This window comes from Magnolia sinica, chromosome 11, assembly GCF_029962835.1.
Source record: "Magnolia sinica isolate HGM2019 chromosome 11, MsV1, whole genome shotgun sequence".
Lineage (NCBI taxonomy): Eukaryota > Viridiplantae > Streptophyta > Magnoliopsida > Magnoliales > Magnoliaceae > Magnolia > Magnolia sinica.
In genome coordinates, this window is record NC_080583.1 from 22,923,799 (window position 1) to 22,949,643 (window position 25,845).

Genomic DNA, 25,845 nt, shown 5'->3' on the forward strand with positions numbered 1-25,845 from the left:
TCTTATTATAACTTATAAGTTGTAAATTAGTAAAACTAAAAACTAAGAGAGAGAATGAGAAATAGAGAAAGAGAGAGAGAGAGAGAGAGAGAGAGAGAGAGAGAGTTACACTTACACACTTACACTAGTAGTAGTAGAAAGGGAGAGAAATGAAAAGGACGGAAGTGAGTTAGAGTTACACTTGTAGTAGAAGATGGGGGAAAGAGAGTTACACAATTACAAAAATACAAATTACACAATTTAAAATTCGAAAATATATTCTTGTCTTATCTCTTGAATGTTGTAGATTTGTATTTGTATGGTCGATATATCAGACTCAAACCCACTACAACCGTCTTTCTATGTTAACAGAACATTAAAAATAAAAAATTTTACTCTAGATAGTGGGGAACAATTGTCATGAATTAAAATCCTTTGAAAAAAAATTAAAAAAAAAAAAAAAAAAATCTTCAGGGTGAAAATTTTTAAGGGAGGTAAATCTTAATAATAACTCGAATTACATCACGAATTGCAATGTCATTAGCAGTTTACATAACAAAAACATTAGGAAATTTCGAGGACGAAAATTGTTTTAAAGGGGTAGATTGTAACATCCTGAATTTTCGCTATTTGGATTTCAAAAATCTTTTTTTTTTTTAAATCACTATAATTAGCTTATGTTGTCACTTACTGACCATTAACACTCGATGTTAGCCTCTACACGGGTACTACCAATAAATAACCGCGTGAATCCAATTAAGTAGCCGTAAAAAGCTAACAAATTTACCCGATCACTTAAACCTCTAGTCTAGTCTCATGATTTGTTCATCTAGTGCCAAAATCTAGCTGACCTATCACTAACTAATCGAGACAACCACGACTAAATAAAGACCTACCAAAAACTAAGGGGTCAGATCTTAATTAACAAACTAAATTAACTCAATTACTCCTTTAGCTTAAGAAACAACAGCTTATGGTGATTAGGATTGAATCGTTGTTTCCGCTAATTGCGAATAAACAACACTATAAACTTATCCAATCCAAACCTTAATCATCGAGCGCAATAAATCTCGCTATCCAATTCATTCCAGAAATGCCTAATTTTCCGAACAAGCTCTACACCGCTCGTCAGTAGGATATTAAATCCGATACTATAAAAAGGCATTCGTCTTAGCGAAATTGATGTCTATCATGAGACATCGAACCGAGTTCACGTCTCGAATCACTCAACTTTGACTCGCAAGTCAATGCATGAAATGTGTAAATATTTCTGAAATTAATTAAGAACTCAAGTTAATTGTCTATATCCGATATTTACCAAAGTTGTGGCTTTCAAACCATTATATTATGACCAAATTTAGAGCAATAACCTAAGTTAAACCTCCGCACATATCCTTATAGTCGTGGCCCCAATCGACCATCGGTGACCATTGAACTGACTTTTAATCATACCCGTCAATTGACACATTCAAATGACAGGCCGCTCGTATCCATACATAGATCATCACTAGGGTCAACTATCTTACGGTGTATATCGACCCCCACACCCCATAGTGGGCATCAAAAGTTAGAAACACCCTCACATAAAGCTAGTAAAATTAAAACTTAGCCCTTAGGGCCATTTGTACCGTTTCTGGTGCTATAAATAGGGCATTTTGGAGCAACCCTTGCTCCCTTCCGATTTTTTTTCCTGGAGAGAGAATGGGAGAAAGGAGAAGAGAAAGAGCAAGTGAGGGAGAGATTGGTGTCTCATTCACTAAATCATTCAATCAAAGCCATAACCTTGATCATCCTCTTCTGCTGAATTCACCCAACTTACGCTTGAGAGGAAAGAAATGAACCATACTTCCCAACTTGGATTTTTCCAAGATGAATTGCATGAATCTTACCTAATGAATTTGATGTATGAATCGTTTTTTTTTCTCTCAAAATCATAACCCTAGGAGCTCAAAAATCAAAATTCTTTCTTAAGGTGTGGACCATTATTCCTAGTTTCCCATTTATCGACACTTAGAGGTCTCAGTTAATGATTTATTGTTGTATATTGTTTGGTGTATGCTAACATGTCTATATTTCAATTTTGATTGCAATAAGTGTTATTAATTGTTTATTGATGCTCGCATGTTCGATGAAATGCCCAAGTGATTATTTAGCATTATTGATGCCTACATGTTCGATGAAATACTTGAGTAATTGTGTTATTAAATTTAGACTTCATATGAAATCTCATTATGATTACCTAATGAATTATTAATTCTTAGTGTGTTTAGAATTGATTATGATGTTGAGTTAGTCGGTAAATTGCCCGAACCAAGAGAGTGACCCAAGTTAAGTTGGCCACATTAGGCTTGTTTGATCAACCCTGGTTGAACACAGATGACCGACAGTAGCTGAACTACATGGGATGCTTGCACCCAATGCCGATTGCGCCAGAATTTTCCCAGGTCAATTAAATTAGTCTAACGGTCAACTGAACATGTATGTTCACCATGTATGACACAACCAAATTGAATCTAGGATACCATATTCCAATGGATAAGTTCATTCATAACCATTATTGCGTTATGATCTCACAAAAACTCATGAGTCGGGCATGATGGTATGTGACACCGTGTCTGAGCTGTCGACCTATGCTGGGGTGACGAGCCTTTTCGTAGTGACCAGTGAGCACCGATGGAAGTGAAAGATTGTCGTTCGAATGGCCCCCGTCAAATACTTGATCGATGGTCTTGTGTCAGAGTATCATTCGAACAACCCGACCGTAAATGGAATTGGGTGATGAACAATTTCCTTTGTGTTGATTCAGTTTTTATGTAACAAACTCATACCTCTAAGCTTAATGATTATACTCAGTGTTTGGGTGACGACCCATCCCGAGTTGATCCTCATTCCTTTAAGTATCATGTCGTATCTTTGGAATTGTTGATTTGTGAGATATAATGGGTGATACATAAATTTAGATCAATGGACATTAATGAGGAGTCACCACGTGCTACAACAAGCCACATGATCCGGATAAGGATCATGATATAATGTAGATATCCTAGTTTTGCCAATCTGTTGTATGAACTGAAATTAATAATCACTCGACTAATCATACACATCAATCGCATTGCACTAGAATAGGATGTTGCGATTTGACATTAGAGTCACGTGATGAGAGTGTTAACATTTGCGAAATAGGCATTGAAGTCGCTTGTAAGGAAATGTTAGATTGTAAGGTGCATACATCATAATCTCATTTGTGCATTTAACAAGAGTATTTAGGAAGTATTCGATTTCTTGTTTATTATTACCTGCGTTGATTGAGTCAATAATATGTGTAACTTACTTGAACCATTGTGTTAGCTACTTACTCTCACATGGGGCGGTGTTTTAAAACACTAACCAAACACTATTACTAATGCATGTACCACCGAGACCGATACATTAGACAAGACATAGTAGACCATGTTAATGGTGCTCCGTACTTCTAATTGTCGAATGGGCACGCTTATACAGAATGTCTCGCTTCTTTCCTTTTTGTACATTTTGAGAATTGATATTTTGGAGTCCCCAGCTGGGTGGACTCCATTAGTTATGTTGTTAAATGTTTATTGTGCTTGGCGAACATCACTTTTATAATTGTAAATTTTGAATACTAGGTATATATTCCTGGATTTAATTATCTCTTCTTAACTTTTAATGCCACTGATCTAAAGTTACCCTAATTATTGATCATATTTGAATGTTAACCAGGTTGTGCGAGTACGTGGGAACTCGCTCACATGCATTTTCGCTAAGTTCACACCCGGGAACTCGAGATCGAAGTGTCCGTACTCGGGTGTCGATTCTTTAGGTGTGACAGTAGTTGTCATTAACTAAAAGTCGAGGTTGTCAAAACAACATGAAGGGCCGTGGTTGTCAAATGTTAAGGGTCATGGTTGTCAACTTTCCCAATTTTCAACCTCAACCCTTCACATCGCCCAATCTAGACCCTTCACATTTTGACTGTCAAGCTTGACCTTTACTGGATGTTAACATCGATCCTTAATGGACAATAACCACGACCCTTATTGAATGACATTCTACACTGTTACCACTTCTTCACTTCGACTATACTTAACACAATGTCAAAACACAACACAACCTAGTCCCTTAAAAAATTAAACTCGACAATGCCAAGATTTGAGGTTTTATTTACCTTTAGAAATGGCTAACACTATAGTTTACTACGATGGTAAGGACACCAAAGAATTGCATGATCATACTGGTAGGAGTGGTGGACGAAGCTTTAACAAATAAGAGTTTTGGAATGAACGTCGGAGAATGCTAGATAGACGTCGGATAAGAGAAATGACGAAGAGAAACAAAGGACTTCAAAGAATAAGAGTTTCGGATGAACGCTTGAGAATGTCAGATACACGCCGAATGAGAGAAATGCCAAAGAGATAACAGATGAAAGGTAATTGTGGATCCCACAATCTTCAATTTTCCACGAAAAAAGAACCTTTGTAGAGAGTGTAAAAAGAGAACATTTGGCCCTTTTTAAGGGCATTCGTACACAACCTGTGGGGTCCACCATCGCATGTGTGGAATACACTCCATTCATTAACCTCGGAATTTCATTGAAGGTCATGCTTGGAAACATGATCAATATTCACCAATCACATAGAACCCATCACCAAAAAAAGAAGAAGAAGAAGAAGAAGAAGAAGTTCATATCGAATAGACACTATTATAAGTTATCAGGTTTGGTGGGCAATACTGTAAATAAAAAGTTTGCATCTTTTCATATAAATAGAGGGCTACAAAAATAATTAACGAATTGGACATAGGTTCATATAGCTGTTAATATAAGGATAGGGGTGATTTGGTTCAAAAAACTTTTTGAAACCTGTCGGCGGGCTATCCTTGGGATGGATGTTGACCGTACTAGTACGGTCAAAATCCCAAACCGGATAGTAATCTACCATGGAACCACGCTGTAATCACTCCAATTCATGGAATAAAGACATCTGAGCAGCAGCCACCGGGAAAATAGACCAGTAGGACCATTTTCATCCATTTGCACGCCCATTAATTGGAGGGATGCAATCATCCAATCATGGCGATTCCAAGCCAAAAAGGAGCACACACTGGACCCCACCCATTCAGTAGTCACTGCTGATCATGCGTGGGCCACTGGTCCTCATAGGAATTCAGACCCAGAGTAGTTAATGTCATAATAATAATAATAATAATAATAATAATAAAACAGCCTGTATATATTATCACTATATACAGTAACCTAAAAGGTGGCATCAAACCAAGGATTTTATATATACACACACACACACTATATACAGTAACCTAAAAGGTGGCATCAAACCAAGGATTTTATATATATATATATATATATATATATATATATATATATATGTGAAAAGGTACTATGCGCTCTACCTCACGAGTCCGTCCCATGAGGTCGAGCTGTGTGGGCCCCACCGTGATGCGTGTCGACCATCAACACCGTGCATTTGATGGGTACCCTCTAAATTATGGGATATCCCAAAAATCAGCCGTATACGGAACTCAGGTGGGCCATACCATCTAAAATCATGTGAAACACCGTTAAAACATATAAAAGCACTTGGTGGGGCCCACCTGAGTTTTGAATGCTGCTGAAACTTGGTCTGAACCCTCATGCAAGTGTGACACACATAATGGATGGGCTGGATTTGCAAACCACATCTCGGTGGGCCCAAAAAACTGATTATGAATGTTTTAATGGTGCACGGCCCCTCCCCACTTCTGTATGTGGTGTGGCCCACACAAGTCACGGATTGACTTGATTTTTGAGACCTAGGCCCACGATGGAATGGTGCATCTGACTGATGGGTTAGATGTTCGAAACGCATCACGGTGGGGCCCACACAGCTCGACCTCATGGGACGGACTCGTGAGGTCGAGCGCATAGTACCTTTTCCCATATATATATATAGGTTTCGGCATATCATGTCGTTGACCACCAATACAGGGTCATATTGGGCTGTTTCAGGGCTCATATCGGGCTTTTTCAGGCCAATATGGGCAGATACAGGTGTGTCGTTCATGAACTGAACTTGGTGCGAATCAGATTCGGAGAACAAACCATGGATCGAACCAGTGAGCTCAACCCAGCAACATTGGATCCTAACCGGCAGCTTCAGCATTCCAACCAAACCACCATCCCCAATCCAAATGTTTATATCTTTGGTCATCTATCCGTTAAAGGTTGCAGGTAATATCAGTATTACAAAAACAAAGATGAGCAGGACAAATTCTTCAGACAAACCAGATGAGAAAATCCTCAAAAAATAAGAATACAAAATGTTTTTCGTATCAAAAATACGTTGCAGAGAAAGAAGACCAATAGAGGGCCTCAACCCAATCAACCATCCACAGTAATCTGTAACTTCGAAAAAAGAATTATCTATGGAGCTATTATTGATCGAATTCCTTCGAACGCCACAAATGAAAACGGACCAAAACTAATCGGATTCGTAACAACAACAGAAAACCAATTTAAGGCTTGAGAGCAAGTGACAGCCCAAACCTGGGATTCTGGTCCAATGCTTTGGTGTCGAACTCGCCGGAGATAGTGAGAACGGACTTGGGCTTCAGCTCGTGCTGCAGAAGAGCACCGAGTTGCCCGTGATTGTTGAGCCTCGTCTTCACAACAGTCAGCGGATCAACAGCGTATGCTCCCCCGACTGTGAATGTGTTCTCGTTAGTGGAGAATCTTCGGGTGATCTCTGCCACTGCAGCGCTCTTCCTCAGCTGATCCAGATGGTGCACATACGATGCCTTGAGCATGTCTCCCTTGTCGGCCCTACGAAAAGAAAGTAGTCATAAGACCAGTTCTCTTTCCCCTTCTTCCCTGGGGTTTCAGAAATGGAGGGATCGTAGTGCACAAAGCCTCAGCATATATGCATGGTTTTGCTGAGGCTCCCAACTCCCTTCATTTAGGGTCCATGGTTCAATGAACTAGGGCATTCATCTGAGGGCACGGCTTTGGTGGATCCCTGGAACCACCGAGGTGGGTGGGATCCCTGACTGTGTGGCCCACCGTGATGTATGTGCCTTATATCCACGCCGTCCATCCGTTTTGAAAACTCATTTTAGGGCATGATCGCACAGATGAAGCAGATCCAAATCTCAGGTGGACCATAATACAGGAAACACTGCTGACCGGCAATTAAAAACTTATCGTGGGCCACAAGTTTTGGATCAAGCTGATATTTGTGTGCTCTCTTCATCCAGGTCTTTGTAACCTTAACAAGAGGTTGGATGGCAAATAAACATTCCGGTGGCCCTCATGAAGTTTTTAATGGTGGGGGTTCAATCATGACTGTATCCTGTGGTATGGTCCACCTAAGATTTGGATCTTCATTTTTCGGATCATGCCCTAAAATGACCTGTCAAAAGGGATGGACAATGTGGATGTTAGGCACATACATCCACAGTGGGCCCCACAGTTAGGGATCCCCCAGCTCGGTGGATCTGGGGATCCACCCAAACTGCGCTCTTGATCTGATCCCCTACATTGATGAGGGATGCCCTAGTCATCTCTGATTGGGAGACCCTAACCCTTTAGTGTCCTACATATAGACAATTAAGAATGATACAGGAATAATCCACAGTCAACACACAATAAAAGATGATTGGGGTCTTCCAATCTGGGAGATTTTTGGGCACTTCCCATTTTGGACAATCTGGTTCACAGAATCCTGGACCCCGCATCTGCAGAATTGGGAGCCTCAGTAAAGTGTACATTTACTTAGGTTCGGTAGCTTATAAACCCTCTTGAACACTATTACTGGTACACACAGTGGAAAGAAATAAGAACTTACAGGATCACAGAAGCACTGGAATCTGGCTTTGTCACGCTAACACCAGCATTATACTTTGTAAAACTGCCTGATGCAGAGTCATAACCTGCCTCTGCACCAAAGGAAAAGCTCTGGGTTCCAATAGTCCCTGTAAGGTCGAGTGCAGGGGACTGGTTCAGAGCCACAGCTGTGGTGAAGGTGGCATGTTCGTGGAAATACTGCACCTCCAGCTGGAAAAAGGAAATGTGTGTGTATTTAGATTTCATAATTATCTTCAACACAAACCACCCAAAACATCACCAATCAATACTTGAACAGCATACTTGTCCACTTGGAAAGAAGATGAGGCTTCCTGCAGACCCACATCAGCAAGCTCCTAACACAAGCGTGCCCTACATGCTAAACAACACCACTGCAAGATACTGCCCATTCATTAAGCAGCCCCCTGGTGATAGTGCCCTAGCCAAAAAGAATCAGACCAATCCAATTATCAGGTGGCCCACACATACCAAAAAGGGGACAGTAATGAAAAGACAGCCAATGTCACAATTCAACAAATACATTGAATGCGAGCAAGCCCGACAGACATTAAATATCCTTCTTGAACTGTATTTTTCAATATGCAAGTGTGCCATATATGAGTGGTCTGGCCAGATCTTTTAGACAAAGCACATTCCCTGTGGAGCACACCTGATGAACAGCACAGATCTCGCTCACGTGTGCCAATCGAGCACGTGTAGAGCGCTTGTGTTTGCCACATGCAGATGGGAGCCTGCAAGTAGAGCGCTTCGTGAACTTGAGTACCTTTCCAGAGTTGTAATCGGGCAGCTTAAATGATGCAATTGTCTTCGTGGATGGCACAACTTCTGAGATGGTGAGGGTTGTCAAAATCTGCTAGGATGTCAAGGGTAGAAGCTTAGAAACAAGAGACTTTCGCAGTTCAAATTTTTGAAAAGGACAATGAAAAGATAAGTAAACTCACATTTGATCCAGTGTCAACTTTAACATCAATGATGGTATTTTTGTATTTATATTGTGCAGCAATGTCACCTGTAGATAGTCCACCCTTCTTCACTGCCGTGGAAGTGAGACCCTGAAAATAAAACACACATTGTTTGGGGCTGCCTTTTATGGTACGCAATGCACAATGCAATAAGACATCACAAGATAAAATGTCAGAATAAAGCAAAATTAATGAATCTGATATCATCCTATTGACTAGCATGCAATTATAAATGACAAAAACGTTATACTCAGATAATGATATTGAAGCTAGAGCTGTCATTAGGCTGTCTATGGGCAATGGGAAAACCCTTATCTTAATTTAAAAAAAGAAACGCCCCTCCCTCCCTTGCAGTTTGAGAAGAAAATACTTCCTGCTCCAACGGGAGCATAGTTCACCAAAGATTCTTCCCTAAATTCCATCAGCATCAACTTTCAAGGACCACTAGAGCTTCCACCATCTCCACTTCTTCCTAAGAAACCAAAGACTCCGTGATAGCACCCTAAAAATCGTTGTATATTGGTTCCTATGTTCAAGGTCATGAGAGTACATCTATGTCAGTGTAATTCCAGATTGTTGCTATCGTTTTCAAGCAGTAAACATTTCCCGTTCTTCCTATGACTTGTATACTTCTAAATTTTACATTCTGTGATCAGGTGGATGCATGCGTAATTATGGCTCTCAAAGGAGTGGGCCTGGGTCGTCTTTGGCCTACATTGAACTGGTTGGAATGAACCCATTGGGCCAGCCCAAGGGAAGATTATGATTTTAATCAGGCAGGACCCAACCCATTGACAGCCCTAGGCATCATCAGGTTCCAACATGAATCCGAACAATATGGCATTCCAAACTAATGCTAGGGCAAGGGGCTAGAAATAGTAAAAATCTTGAACAACATAGAAACGCCAAAAAAAGATTGGTGAGAAAGTAGTAAGGTTAAACTTAAGGCTTATGATGATCTTTACAATAGATTGTGGACATGAGAAGGTGAGAAAGATGTCTTCAAACATGTGAAAAATGAGAGATAGGAAGAGTAAAGGACCTAGATCATGTTAGAAGCATTAAGAGCAATAACCGGAGGGTACTAATCAAGGACAATAAGATCAATGAATGGTGGAGAAGCTATTTCAGATCTTGTTAAATGACAATCACTCTAAGAGCATAGGGATAGAAGGAACCATAAACTCAAACGACGTCAGAGTCCATAGATACTTTCGTAAGATTAGGACATTTGACGTGAAAGAAGATTTGAGAAAGATTAAACAGGAAAGGCTCTTGGATCATATAGCACGCCAATAGAGGTTTGGAAGTGTATGGGAGATACTGTATTATTTTAGTTGACGAAGTTGATAAACAAGATTGTGAGATCGAAGAAAATGCCAGAAGAATGGAGGAAAAGTACCATAGCTATTTGTAAAAATAAAGGACATATACAAAGTTGCACTAACTATCGTGTGATTAAACTTATGAGCCATGCTATACAACTTTGGGAAAGAATATCTGAGCAAAGACGAAGGCATGAGACAAGTGTATCAAAAAATCAGTTTGGCATCATATTGGGGACCGGGAGGTCTACCATTGAAGTTATTTTCCTACTTAGACAATCCATCATCCTCATCTAAACCGTATCCCAAATAACTATTGTTGGCTACATGAATCCTTCTCCACCATTCCACTCTATCAGGAACATACCTTCGGTAAGCCGTAAGTCATCAATTCTTTTCTTACTACCTCTATCCATGTCCTTTTGGGCCTTCTCCTTGCCCTTTTTAGAGCCTTCAACTTGTACCAACTCATTCCTTCTAACTAGTGTGGTTTTTTTTAATCTCCGTTGCACATGACCAAACCATCCAAGTCTACTTTCCCTCATCGTATTATCAATTGGTGCTTCTACTCCTAAGTTCCCTCGAATGCATTATCCTTCCTTGTCTAGCCACTCATCCATCTCAATATCCTCATTTCAGCTACCCTCATCCTATAAACATGTTGTTCCTCAAGTAATCCACCTTACAAATAAAAAAACAACTTAATATAAAACTTAGTTGGGCCATACAATAGATATAAAAAAAAACTCATACAACAGGAAGAAAAAAAAACTCATACAATAGGGGGAAAAAAAAAACTATATAAAATCATAGGTAAGCCCCTTAAAATCAAGTGTCGGCCCACTCGAGTTTTCAATCATCAAAATATTTGGTATGTTCCTTCATCATGGTGGAACCTGATTAACAGGTGGGATTCAATATTTAAACAATCTTATGGGGCCCGTTGTTGCGGCCCACTCGAGTTTTCAATCCCCGTTGTTGCCTACCATGCGACCCACCCAAGTTGTGAATCAGGCTGGCATTAGATCCGAGGACCTAAATCATGATTTGAATGTCACTGACGGATAGGATGTTACCACACATGGGCAGACAAAGTAAAAGAAAGGGGGAGAGAATGTTGTCCAAGCTTGCTAGAAACCTACTCCTTACAGAGACAAGAACTTGACTAACACTCAAAAAGAAATACGAGTTGTCCCCGATTTTCTCAGGATCCTAGCCAAGATATCTCTCAACAAGTGCCCGACTTCCTACTTTCCTTGCTACCAAACGGCTCATAAATTTCCCCAATTCTAATCCATAACATTCCAATTTCCCAAATTCTAACTCTAAATTTCCCAATTACCCAACCTCCCCTAATTCCCAAACCCAAAATCATCATCTGCTAAAATCCCTTAAATTTTCCAAATCTTAAAAATCCAAATTTTTAATATCCTTAAACCATAATGTTCCAATTTCCCAAATCCTAACTCTAAATTTCCTAATTTACCCAACTTCCCCCTAATTCCCAAACCCAAAATAATCATTTGCTAAAATCCCTTAAATTTCCAAAACCTTAAGAATCCAAATGTTCAATATCCTCAAATCTAAAAATTCCAACTCTCATAAAATCCCCAATTCATCTTCCATCTCTTATATAGCACAATGGAAAGTCAAAGTGCATTTAAGAAGTACAATGTAGTACTTAACACCAATGTTTAAATCATTAGCGATATTATCGAATTATTGCCAATATTTTTGATATCAACGTATCGGTGGCTCGTCGATACCGAAAAACGCTTTTTTCATCTCCCTTCGGGATATCGCCAAAATGTCAGCGATTTTTTTATTTTTTCGATATTTTTGAAATATCTTCAACAATACAATATTCTCACTAAATCGCCTATGATTATTTGTCGTAACCCTTTTTTTTTTTTTTAGAAGGGAAATACATGTAGTTTTCTGTCAGATCTGTTTGAGGAATGAAGATTCAGCTACTCGGATCCACAACCATTCGAAATGCACATAACGAACCCTAAATTCAAATTTTTCAACGAAAATTCCTCCTTGGACTGCTTTTATCTCTGAACTTGCTTCTATTGTTATGGAAATTGGGGGTTTTCGGAGGAAACATCGATCCTTACAAAGGAAAAATAGGTAAGGGAATCAGATTATTCAACGAAAATTGGGGGTTTTCTCTAGAGTTTTTTTCCTTTAAACAAGACTATTGCATTTTGGGTTTTAAGGGGAGCGGATTAAGTGTTACTCGGGCACGACCACGCGGGTTGGGTAGGATGGTCCAGTCAGGGGATCCATGGTACGCACCGTGATATATTTATTTTATCCAAGCCGTCCATCCATTTTTAAAGAACATTTTAAGGCACGAGCCCAAAAAGGAGGTAGATCAAAGGCTCGAATGGTCCACACTACAGGAAGCCATGGTGACAATAACACTCATTGTTGAGACCTTCCTAGGGCCCACCATGATGTTTATTTGCCATACAACTTGTTCATAAGGTCACATTTACCAGGGATGAAGGGAAAACATAAATATCAGCTTGATCCAAAACTTTTGTTGCCCCCAGGAGGTTTTCAGCGGTGGGCATTCAATCTCCATTGTTTCTTGTGGTGTGGTCCACTTGAGCATTCAATTTGCCTAATTGTTGGGCTCGTCACTTAAAATGATTTTTCAAAATAGATGGATAGCATGGATAAAATAAATACATCACGATGGACCCCACAGAGCTCCTGAAAGGATCGTCCGTCTCTAGATAGGTCCTGCTGGGGTAGTACCCAATCCCCAGTTACTTGGCTAAAACCTTAGTGAGTGTTACCTTTATCAAGTGGGGTCCACCTTGATGTTTTTTTGTATATCCACACCTTCCATCCATTTTTACAGCTCGTTTTATGGCGTGATTCGAAAAATTAATTAGATCCAAATCTCATCTAAACATGGACCAAATCACTGGAAACAGTGGTGATTGACCATTAAAAAATTGCGGGCCACAAAAGTTTTGCATCAAGCCAATCCATGTATTTTCCCTTAATCCAGATCTGGTTGACCTTATCAATGGGTTAGATGGCAAATAAACATTACGGTGGGCCCTAGGAAGTTCTTAGTGGTGAGCATTCAATCACCACTCTTTATTGTGGTCTTGCCCATCTAAGATTTGGATTTACTTAATGTGATCGACAATCTTGTCAGAGGCTATGTTTGGGCCCACCGTGATGTATGTGTTTTATCCATGTCGTCCATCCAGTTTACCAGAACATTTTAGGGCATGAGGCCAAAAATTAGGCAAATTGAACGCTCTCAAGTGGACCACACGATAGGAACAATGGGGATTGAACACCTACCATTGAAAATGTCTTGGGGGCCACAGAAGTTTTGGATAAAGCTAATATTTAAGTTTTCCTTTCATCTAGGTCCACCAGACCTTATGAACAGTTTGGATGGCAAATAAACATCACGGTGAGCCCTAGGAAAGCTAATATTTAAGTTTTCCTTTCATCCAAGTCCGCCAGACCTTATGAATAGTTAGGATGGCAAATAAACATCACGGTGAGCCCTAGGAAGGTTTCAACAGTGAGCATTATTGTCACCACGACTTCCTGTGGTGTGGTCCACTTAAGCCATAGATCTACCTCCTTTTGGGTTCATGCCCTAAAATGACCTATGAAAATGTATGGACAGTGTGGATAAAACATATACACTATGCAGGGGCCCACAAAGCCCCTTACACGACCGTTCGTCTCTACAGACGTCCTGGTGATGTAATACCCAATCCGCGCCCCTGCAATAACGGGCATTGCGGCTTTGGTGGATCTTGGATCCACCTGTGGGATCCGTAACTGTTGGGCCCACTGTGATACATGTGCCTTATGTCCACGTCCATCCGTTTTGAAAACTCGTTTTAGGGCATGATCCAAAAAATGTAGCAAATCCAAATCTCAAGTGGACCATAATACAGGAAACTATGGTAATCAACCATAAAAAACTTATGGCCCACAAGTTTTGGATCAAGCTAGTATTTGTGTGGTCTCTTCATCCAGGTCTTTGTGACCTTATCAACAGGTTGGATGGAAAATGAACATTCCGGTGGCCCCACAGGGATCCACCAACCTCGGTGGATTCGGGGATCCACCCAAACCGAGCATGGATTGCCTACTGACGCTGCTAGCAGCGAGGTGCCTACCAAATAGTGCTCTATGGGCCCCACCATGATGTGTTTTATCCACGCCGTGCCATCTATTTTTAAAGATCATTTTAGGACACCGGCCAAAAGATGAGGTAGATCCAAAACTTTTGTGGCCCTCAAGAAACATCCGTACCATGCCAATGTTAGGTCCTATGATGAAGATCATCTAGCTCAAAAATCAGGTGGATCCACTCATTAAATTGGTTGCGCCTGGATGTTGAGTTCATTCCAATGAAGCGGCCCATCTGTCGAGAGGTCTGGCCTGATTTTTTTGCCGGGCATCTTCAAGGTGGGGCCTACCATTTTGAATAGTGGATTCCCCGTATGGCTTCTTGTTGAGCTTGGTCCATGGGAGCTCTAGATGAACGGTCTAGATTCCATTAAATGAAAGATATGTGCCCCATTAAATGAGAACTTATTATGCAATACATTCTTTTTATAAAAAAAATAATAATATAATAATAATAAAATAAATAAATAAATATTCTTAAATATGCAAATATGTGTATTTAGGCATGTTCTAAAGTTTCACTAAAAAAATCCACCGTTTTCCCCATGTTTTCCCCTTTTTCCTCGCATTTCCAATTATCGGCGATAACAATATTTTATCTTTATCTCCAACCAACGAAACTTGTAGCGATACTAATAACTTGAACACTGCTTAACACACTAAGGGGCTGTTTGGAGTGCAAATTACATCACTAATTTTATGTAATAGTGCAATGATTATAAATTACAATGCCTGTCTCCTGAAAATAGGTAATTTGACCGATAATTCCCATGTTTGGATAGGCGTGAAAAAATCGTAATGGTGAAACTTTTACATTACTTCAATGTTAAATCATAGAAGCAAAAATACACTGATATGCGTCTTTGGATAGGAATTTTCCACTACAAGTGTTTGGATAGGGAATTTCCACTACAATACAACGTATAATTGTAATAATTACAAATTCCTTTACCCGTCTCCTATTACATTTGCATTTGACTGCCAAATTACGTGTTTAAACAAACATTATAAAATCGTAACGATGGCACTTCTACAATATATTACAAGTTTTAAATAAACGCTGTAAAATCATAATGATGGCACTTCTACAATACAATACGAACGTAATTCACAATCCAAACAGGCCCTAACAGAACAAAGAAACCAAGAAGAAGATCTCATTAGTTTATAAGAAATTTAAGAAATGTAGGAGATTTTTCATAAATCAAAGCTTTAATCTAAAAGAAATGGGTAGAATGTGCTTAAAAGTGTTTTATAAGACGTCTTTCGACCCTTAGTGGGTATCATCGTACCAAAAATAACTTGTTTTGAGTTACACACGGGTTACATCCAATGATTGCAATATCGATACAATGGGCCAATATATCAACCGATACTATTAGCATCGCAACCCTGTGATAAGAAACATCGAAGGAGTTATGAGACTCCTAAGTACTGTGTGATATATCGTTGATATCACACGATATATCATCGAATATATGGTGATCATATCATCAACGACATATCACAAAATGTCATCCAACACGCACATTATAAAATTCCTTGGTATTGTCGAAACAATCAATATACTAAGTCAGCATATCTACCCTTTAAAAAGTTTTTCATAAATTAAAGACCAAAACTTTAAAAAAAAAAAAAAAACAAACTCTGAAGTTTCTTTAAGGGGATTTTGTTCTAAATCACATTTAGGCAATTCCTTTCGAGAGAGATGACTTCGATCAGCCTCATAACCAAGGTATTCCATAACGGTAAGGGTGGCCATATTGGCCACCCACTATCACTACCATTACAATACGGGCCGTAACAACCATTATGGCCTCCTATTCTTTTGAAGAAGAAGAAAACCTGTATCAACTCCATTACGGCCATTACGGGTCATTTTTTTCCATAATGGCCATTACAGCTATTACGACCTCATAACACGTAACGGTTGCCACCATTACCATTACATAACAGCCAATACAACACGCCATGTTCATAACTCTATGTGGATATGAGGCAGAGATTTAGTGGGCAGCGGACACAGATGTGTTTTTGCTTCTTCTTTTTTAACTTATGAATATATTGATTGTGTTTTGGTTCTTTTATTGTATGATTTATGATTTTTTTTTTTTATGAAAGATAAATTGCATTACTTCTATCAAAGAGCATAGTTGGGACCCTATACAAAGGAATCTCAAGCAATGATGCATTCCTTGATACATATGATATTTCCCTTGTGATACCGATATGTTTCCAAGTCCCAAGGGTGCAATACATGCATGATGCATCAATAATATCGATATTGTGAACACTAGTTACATCACAATATTATGCAAATGGCACTCACACAGTCGCACGCATGCAAGCACACCTAGGCATCAGGCGCTAGGTGCCCGCCTGGGGACAGTGCCTTGCCTAAGGCCTAGACAAGGCACAAGTGGCCCAAAACACCTAGGCATGGTCCCAAGACACCTTTGACTACATCATCATTATTATCGTCTAAGCCTTATCCAAATTGTGGTCTACCACATGAATCATTTTCCACCATTCCTCTCTATCAAGGGCCATAACTTCAATTAGACCATAGGTCATCAAGTCTTTTCTTATTATCTCTGCCCAAGTCCTTTTGGGCCTTCCCCTTCCCCTTTTAAAGCCTTCAACTTGTACCAATTCCTCCTAACCAGTGCAAATCTTGGGTCTCTGTCGCACATGACCAAACCATCTAAATCTACTCTCTCATCTTATTGCTTATTAGTGCTACTCCTAAATTCCCTCGAATGCATACATTTGTAATTTTATCCTTGTCTTTCCATTCATCCATCTCAACATCCTCATTTCAGCTACACTCATCCTATGAACATGTTGTTCCTCAACTGCCTAATATTTTGTCCCATAACGCATGGCGGGTCATATAACCATCCTATAAAATTCCCTTTCAATTTGAGTGGTACACAACGATCGCATAAAACTCCAAAGGCACTTCTTTATTTCTTCCACCCCGCTTGAATTCTATGGGCAACATCCTTGTCACTCTATCCAGTCTCATGAATTGTCAACCCAAGATTTCAGAAGTGATCATTTTGGGAAACTTCTTAGTCAATAACCTAACTAATTCCTCATTGTCACTCCTATTGTTACTAAAATTGCACTCCATATTCTTTGTTTTAGTCTGACTAATTTTAAATCCTTTGTATTCTAAAGCAGCCCTCCAAAAATGTAGCTTTGAATTTACACCCACCATAGACTTGTCAATCAAAACTATATCATTTGCAAACAACATACACAATTGGATCTCTTCCTGCAAATGCCTTGTTAATTTGTCCATAACTAATGCGAAAAAGTACATGCCCAACAATGTTGTCAAAATCGTTATCATATCATAAATCATAAAAGGGGTTGAATCGTATCGAATCACAAATCGTATCATAAATCATAAGATGTTTTCTGATTTTAAAAATATACATATGAAAAACAAATGAAAAAATATAAATAAATCAGAAAAGATCAAAAACTCATTAATCATCCATTTCCCATAATAATAATAATAGTAATACATATCATGATATTATCACTTGAGAAAATGTACATGTTATACATATCATGTTATCAAAGGATTCTTGTCTTTTTCCTTTGTTTTCTTTTGTTGTCTTTTGAAAAAAATTACCTTAAAAAACATACAAGAATCCTTTAATAATTTTGTTCTTTTGTACCTTTCTTGAGTGTAGAATCATGTTAGAAAAAATAGCATTTGATTCCATTGTGAATAGTATCTTGATTTCTTTGTTTTGGATTTTTAAATATCAAAATCCCCAAATATCCTCTCTCTCTCTCTCTCTCTCTCTCTCTCAAAATGAAAAAAAAATGAGGATATATTTAATAGGGGAGGCCGTTTTCATGTTTTATGAGCAAAAAGGTCTAAAGAAGGAATAAAAAAATTTTAAATGATTTTTGAAGTAATTTTTGGGTCCATTTATTTAATCAATGATTATCGTACAATTCATACGATTTGATACAATTATCGTATGATTATTTGGGATTTGGGATTTGGGTGTAGGATTCAAATTGTACACCCATACAATACAATATGAATCGTACGATTCACGATTTTGATAACACTGATGCCCAATGCCAATTCCTGTTGCAAGCCTATAATAATTGGGAACTTGCTTGCCTCTCCACTAATGGCTCTCACATTTGTTAGTGCTCCTGATACAGGACAATTAACCACTTGCTCTAAAAGCACGAACCGATAGAGCATGGCGAATTAATCCCTTATCTCATAGCCCAGGCCCCACATCCCATAGGTTAGGACCTCAGCCGAACCCCCCCAACCCCCTCGTGGGACCCGCGTCACAGGGGCCGCCCACCCTGAGTGTGCCCCTGCATCCCACAAGTCACCCCATTCGAGCCCGATGTGAAAATGCCCCTGCATTAATCACCCCCGGTAAAGAGTCTCAAACACTAGACCTCCCGCTCTGATACCAATTTGATGCAGGACAATTAACCACTTGCTCTAAAAGCTTGAACTGATAGAGCATGGCGAATCAATACCTTTATCTCATAGCCCAGGACCCATATCTCATGGGTTAGGACCTCGGCCAAACCCCCCTCGTGGGCCCCACTTCACATGGGTTCTGCTTCACACGAGCCACCTGCTTCCTATCGTAAGCTTTCTCTAAGCCAGCAAAGACCATGTGGAGATCCTCCTCTCCCTATATTTCTCTATCAATCATCAAAATAGGAAAATAGGCTTAGGTGTTGTTTGATAAAACTCATTTTCAGCACTTATCACTTAGTTCTAACAATTACATGATTCAAATCGTTTGGCAAACCCAAATTATTAAGTGCCTAAATTAATTTTCACTGAAAATATGGGTCATTTTTTCAGCCTCCTTACCTTCACCTAATGTTGAAGATGGAATGCTAAAAGTGGTGGTGCATTAAATTTCCTTTTCACTTTTGACTAAAATATCCCTAAAATTATTTCAAAATTACAATTCAGCACTTAACTTAATTTTCAAAGCTTATTTTTTAGTTTATCAAACGGCATCTTAGTGGTAGACCTCCCTAGCATAAAACCAAATTGATTTTCTCCATCAATTGAATCTCGTTGATTCTAATAACCTTGTTGATTATAATCAACCTATGTGATAGACTATTAGATAGCTTTTGCTTGTAATTAACCTATGTAATAGTCTATTACATTGCACCTATGGGAGTTGTATGCTCTAATTGTTGATCCCCAGCCCGGATAAAGGAGGGTTGCATCAAGTTGGCAACTGGCGTCAATCTTATTCCATAACTTCCAATTCCAACATCAATCCAAATACATGGAACATATGCGAGTCAAAATAAGACCATCCAAAATGTGGGACACGTTGTGAATGGATCGTAAACCCAGAAAGAGAGAGAGAGAGAGAGAGAGAGAGAGAGAGAGAGAGAGAGGCTTGCACTTGTGGAGGAAGAAGGGCCGTTGCACTTGTAAGAGGGAAGCATATCGAATCAAATTTATGGAGTTTAGAAATATATTTGTTGGGCTAGAATCCATTGGTAGAGAATTTGCAAGCCAGGTCTTGGCTAGGAAAGACATTTTATTCCATCTGGAACCTAATTCCATAAAATTCCCAGCAAGGTAGCATCCAAACATGAGACATAAGCTAACTTATGGAATCTGATTCCATAAAAATCTGTTTCCAAGCAAACAACCCCCTATTTTTTGTGTGTGTGTGTGTGTGTGTGTATCCAAGAAAACAACCCCTTATGTAAGACAAGATTTCCTAAACCTATTCATCACTATTTTAAACCTACAGAAATGATCAACTCCTATAACATGTAACCCAAAAACTAGCATAAAACAAATACAATAAACTAGAGGCAGCAACATAAATAGTCCCATGTGGACATTTGGATTTCTAATCATCAATACAAAACATTTATTTCTTCCAATTTACTCTTCACAGGCCATTGCGTAAAAATACATTGACCCCAGAGATACGATCAATTTGATCAATGCCCTATAAAATGAATGTTTCACATGGTTCCATAACAAAAAAGGTCCATCAACCATCAACCTAAACAATACATTCAACAAGGCTCATCAATAATTGCATGTGGTTATCAGCACAGAATTAGTCAGAATATGCTGAATAACAACTATAACAAAAATTGCTAATGCCTAGATTGCTATGATCATCTTATCAGTGTATTTTATTGCAGGAATGGCAAGCAAATACCAAAATAATAGTCTAGATACATGATTGAACTGTCCATTTGTCCAAATCTCTACCATATATAATGGGAGCGGTCATGGACAATTTTGCCCCTACATCAGTCATAGGAGAATCATGAATTTTAATATTTAAAACAACATTAGAAGTGATATCAAACGTGAGAGTATTTAGGTCATTAGCATAATCCTGTGTGTTTATCAACCTAAGGCTCAGATTTTACCCACTCCCCATCATGAGTGGCAACGATTTTAACCGCTTAGGAGCATTCTTGCCCTTTTTGACCTTCTTTTATGGGTGTAGCCCCCGCCTTTCTCTCCACACATGCCATACCCACTAGTTCATCTAAATGCAATTAGCTGTGCACAATCATTTCTTCCAACACACCATCTCACAGTAAGCTCATATATTTTTTAAAAAATTAACACAATATACACATTATTCAAATCAATCAGTTCAATCATACCTAATGCAAAATCTAACGATGAGAAATTATATGATACAGAACACAAGGCTTTGCAGAGTACGCGTGCATTTCCAATTCTGACTAGCCACACCCATGACTCGCTAATCCAAAGCACCAACTTATTCAGTCCATCTGTGGACATACAAAGCCCATAAAATGTGTCAGATAGGATCCTAGATCAATCAACCACTAAGAAGACAATACAGCAGCGGTCCACAGTCAACTGGAAAAGGTCCAACAATCGGCAACCAGGATCTTCCAGTCTGGGAGATTTCTGAGGCATGGTCCTTCCATGGTGGGACCGTGGGACAAAACAGAAAAATGGTCTCGATAACCAAAACACAGGCCCCATTTGTCAAAATTGAAAACCCATGTAAATTGTGTAAAGCCTCAGGCAGCATATCTTATAATTCCTCTTTAGCAGAAGACATCAAACAAGAAGGAAATAAAACCAGCATATCAAAGAAACCCTGAAGAACCATTCTAATCAAAATGAAGAAGGAAACATTAAACAAGATATGCACAGGCATGAGCAAGCACACACGCAAACACGGAGAGAGAGAGAGAGAGAGAGAGAGAGAGAGAGAGAGGGGACGGTTGTTACCACTCCGACATCATCACTGTAGGTTGTGACAGTGAATTTCTGATCATAGCTGTAGTCTTTTGTGAGCAAATCTGAAAATCATAATCATGACAAAGGATTGAGAAAAAGAAAAAATCACAGAAAACGGATATTTGCGATGAGTTCCTCTCACAGCTATTTCAAGAGTGGAGAAAATAACTAGTGGTATTAGAATTTCTGTTCTTAACAATATGGGGTGCGTTTGGCAGCACCAAATATTATAAAATTTCGTGATATTTATAACAAATTAGGCAAATTACTGAAGAAAATGGGCCTGTTATGCATTATAAACTGGTATTGGAAAGAAAGGGCTATTTCATAATTTTTTGAAACTCTACTAAGATTAGAAACGCTTAACCAAACGCAGCCTTAAAGAGGGAATGAAATATTTCCATGTATGGCATCTGGAGAGAATGTTACCTTTAGCTTTCTTTCCGATGTCGGAGAAGAGTCCTGGTCCCTTGCTCATGGTCGGAGAAGACAGAGAGAGAGAGAGAGAGAGAGAGAGAGAGGAGTTTCTGGAACCCCAGGAAAGGAGTAGTAGGTTGGCTGCCTCAGAAATGCAGGCAGGAGATACGTGGTACAACTATAAGTGGCGGTGGTACTAGGGTCTAGGGCTGGAAATCCGATTCGGGCCCGAACCCGATTGACTGGTCAGGTGGGTCGGGTCGGGTCGGGTTGGGTTGGGTTCGGGTTAGAAAACTCCGCTTCGAGTTGAATTCAGGTCGGGTTGGGGTGAATTGGGTTGGGTCGCGTCAGGTTAGGAACATCACGTGCACTTTGGTCAGGTTCAGGGTAAGCTCGGGTTAGGTTGTGTTGGTGGTCAGTTTTTTCGGCTATACCTGTGTCAGTGTGTTAGAATTAGAATTGTGGCTCAAATTAAACTGAACAATTATAACCCTAAGTATCAAGATAGGCAAATACGTTGTATATTGCTGAGATATGATAAGATCGGCCGTCTATTCAGCCACTCGCAGAATATGTAAATAGGATTAGGTGATATTCAGAGGCTGGGGTTCGTCCTCTGATGACGAGTTACACATTTGCCTCTCTTACGGAAGGACTTTTCAATATAGATAAAGTAAAATAAGAAATGAAGTTTTACAGTTGGTTACAAAGAATAGTTGTAAAACACCTTTTTAAGTTAAGAAATGAATCCAGAGTGCGAGCATAAACTCAAATTATAGCTAAAATTACCAGCTACTTGATTAACACTACAAATTACACTATGGAATGTAAACAACAAGTTGAAAGTAAAGGATTATACTAAGAAATGTAATTTGCTAGATAGAAAAAGTAAAGGGTTGCACTATAGAATGTAAATTGACTGATAATTGAAATGATAATTGAAAGGTAGTGTTTGGTTTGATTGGGTTGGTATGAAAGGAAATCTTCCTCTTTTATTCATCTTCTATTTATATATTTGATCTGGCCAACTGGATCTCACGTTATGACGGTTGCCATAACCGCTCAATACTACTTTGCTTTCTGGATGCTTCACACGTTCTAACAGTTGTTGTAACCATTTAACACTATACAACCTTCTAAGAGACTTCTTTGTCACCTGTCCTAATAACCACTCAAAGCCTCATTGTTGACTCAACCGCATTTTGCCTGACTGCTCAATCAAGCTCTTAGATGGCCATCCGCTGCTTAGTTGAGCTCCTGGATGACCATCAACCACTTGGTTTGCCTTTCGGATGACTATTGTCCGCTTGATTGACCTTTTGGATGGCTATCAGCCGCTTGATTGACTTCATGTATGACTATAAGCCACTTGGTCGAGCTCCTGGATGACCATTGGCCGCTTGATCGACCTCCTGAATGAATATTGGTCGCTTGCTCGACCTCCTGGATGACTATTGGTTGCTTGGTCGACTGCTTAGTTAACTTTTGAATTCCTCCCAACTGCTCCCTACCTTTCATCAAGTCAATTGTGATTCCGTAAAAAAAAAAAAAACGCTCCAAACATCCTTGGAGATTTTTAGCCTGCAATATTTTTTCTCTTGATATAACATGTCCTTTCCAATTGGTTTTCCTAAGAACAATCAAGAATATGGTACAACGGGTTAAACATAGTATATTGAATTTGGCCACCTTGGGTTGGAATTCGGTCAAGTTGGGTGTGATTAGGTCGCGGGTTAGTCCTCTTGGGATTGGGTAGTGCTTAAATTGACTCTTATAAGGCATTTGGATTATCAGTTACTTAAAATAAGCTACTTATGCCACAAGTAGCCTATTTTGGTTTCTACTTAAGTAATAAATATATTTGATAAACAACATACTCATCAACAAAAAAGTTGAAAAGCATGTCTGGCTTCCAACATTACAAGTAATTATCCCTCATGTCTGTTTGATCCTCCTCACATCCACCATCCATCATTTTGGAGCCAACCTTTGATGTGGACCGTTCATTGTGTGGGCCTCACCTTTAATGTGGGTCTTCTATCATACGGAGCCCACCTTGGTTATGGGCCATTTATTATTAGGGACCGACTTTTTATGTGCACCATTCATTATGTAAGACCCATCTTTGATATTGGCCAGCCATCATGTGGGGCCTACCATTAATATTATTGTCCATCATGTGGGCCCCACCTTCAATATCTACCACCCATCTTGTGAGCCCACCTTTGGTGTGGACCGTCCATCATGTGGGCCCCATCTCTAATGTGGGTCGTCCATGCAAAGCCCACCTTAAATATGGGTCACTCATCATTAGTGCCGACCTTTAATGCGGAATATCCATCATGTGAAGCCTACCTTAATGAGGATCTTGCATCATGTGGGGCCCATCTTGATGTGGAATCATGTGCGACCCATCATTATTAATTGCCCATCATGCAGGGCTCACCTTGGATGTGATGTGGACCGTCTATCATGTGGGGCCACTTCAATATGGGCCATCCATCATGTGGGGTCCAACTTCAATGTCCATTGTCCATCATCTGGAGCCCACCTTTAATGTGCATTGTCCATCATCTAGAGCCCACCTTTAATGTGGATCATCCATCATGTAAGCCCCACCTTTGAAGTGCGTTATCCATCATATCAGCCCACTTTGAATGTTGGCTTTTTATTATTATCGGCCGACCTTTGATGTTGACCATCCATATGTAGGCCCGCATTAATATGGGATCGATATCATGCAGGGCCCACCTTTTATGTGGATCGTCCATCTATGTGAGCCCCACCTCTAATGTAGATAGTCCACTATGGGGGGGGGGATAGCATCCTTCGACATATACTGTGAGAGAGAAGTTAAAAAGTTTTAAGTTGAAAATATTAAAAAATTAACTTATTAAGATAAGTAGCTTTTAGCTAATAACTTACTTTTATAACCATGCTTACCAAACTAATTTAAGTGAAAAAGTAACTAAAGTACTTACCATAAATTAAAAAGTAACTTATTTGGTAGTATACAAACAGTCCCTTAACCTGACTCAACTAACTGAAGTTGCATCCTCTGGTGGTGCCTGGGTATTGTTAAGCTATCCATGGGCCAAGCTCAAGCCATGCAAAATTTAATTTTTGATTCAGCCTAGCTGAATAGTTTAAATTTTAAGCCAAAACCAACCTCAAGTCTGGCCCCTTGATAGTCATAGGTTGTGTGAGCCCCTGCAGTGTTCCCCTGACATCTAATTTGTCCAAGAGGTGCGCCCCTCCATGATATGCACCCACGTAAAATTTGAGGGCAATCCAATGATCAGTTAGGATACAGAGTCGAAAACAAGGTTCAGGTGCTCAGAAGCCACATTAGCAAGTGGTGGGGACCCACATGGTAGTATGTCGCATCCCAATTCTTGAAAAGGGACTCCATTTGGTGGTGACCCCAGCACCTGGATAGCCGGTAGAGAAGCTCTATAGCCTCTTCATGATGTACGTGTTGATATTTACTTCAGATATGTGGCCACACGTGTGACGAATGGTCCAATTTAAATTAAACGTGTGTAAATATGTTAAGTGTTAGGTGTACCAAAATCGTAATTGACTCAAACAAATTGAATACCTTATGACCCAAAGTGCCTAGATAAACTGATTGAAACTAAATTTATGAAAATAGATCGTCTATTCAAGCACCGTTTGGTAAGGTAATCAGACGATTCATGAAGGGGATGGTTAGTCTTTTTGATGGATTATTCTACTTGAAAATAAAGACTTCTCTTACAATAACGATAGCTTGGTCGCATTTGTCAAAAAAAGCAATAAAAATAAAAAATAAAA

At 39.4% G+C, this 25,845-nt stretch overlaps 1 protein-coding gene across 2 annotated transcripts; it reads right to left on the reverse strand.

Annotated features, from left to right (window-relative positions):
* Positions 1-6,292: 6,292 nt before the first annotated feature.
* LOC131218953 (mitochondrial outer membrane protein porin 2-like) lies at positions 6,293-22,184 on the reverse strand. 2 transcript variants are annotated; one of them, XM_058213871.1, is made up of 6 exons: positions 22,042-22,184; positions 21,604-21,674; positions 8,794-8,904; positions 8,616-8,705; positions 7,833-8,041; positions 6,293-6,811 (listed from the first exon to the last, which is right to left on the reverse strand). In XM_058213871.1, exons 1-6 carry the CDS (start codon positions 22,088-22,090, stop codon positions 6,505-6,507), a joined length of 837 nt encoding a protein of 278 aa, XP_058069854.1. In that variant the 5' UTR covers positions 22,091-22,184; the 3' UTR covers positions 6,293-6,504. The 2 variants fall into 2 exon arrangements, with proteins under 2 accessions (XP_058069854.1, XP_058069855.1); XM_058213872.1 differs by having other exon boundaries at positions 8,616-8,702; positions 22,042-22,183.
* Positions 22,185-25,845: the final 3,661 nt, after the last annotated feature.

Excerpts from the sequence above, each read along its gene's own strand:
- LOC131218953 (XM_058213871.1), bottom strand. The coding sequence starts at position 22,090 with ATGAGCAAGGGACCAGGACTCTTCTCCGACATCGGAAAGAAAGCTAAA. Across the intron at positions 8,706-8,793 it reads AAGTTGACACTGGATCAAAT|CAGATTTTGACAACCCTCAC; the intron begins GTGAGTTTACTT and ends TTGACATCCTAG. Across the intron at positions 6,812-7,832 it reads TCCAGTGCTTCTGTGATCCT|GGCCGACAAGGGAGACATGC; the intron begins GTAAGTTCTTAT and ends TTCTTTTCGTAG.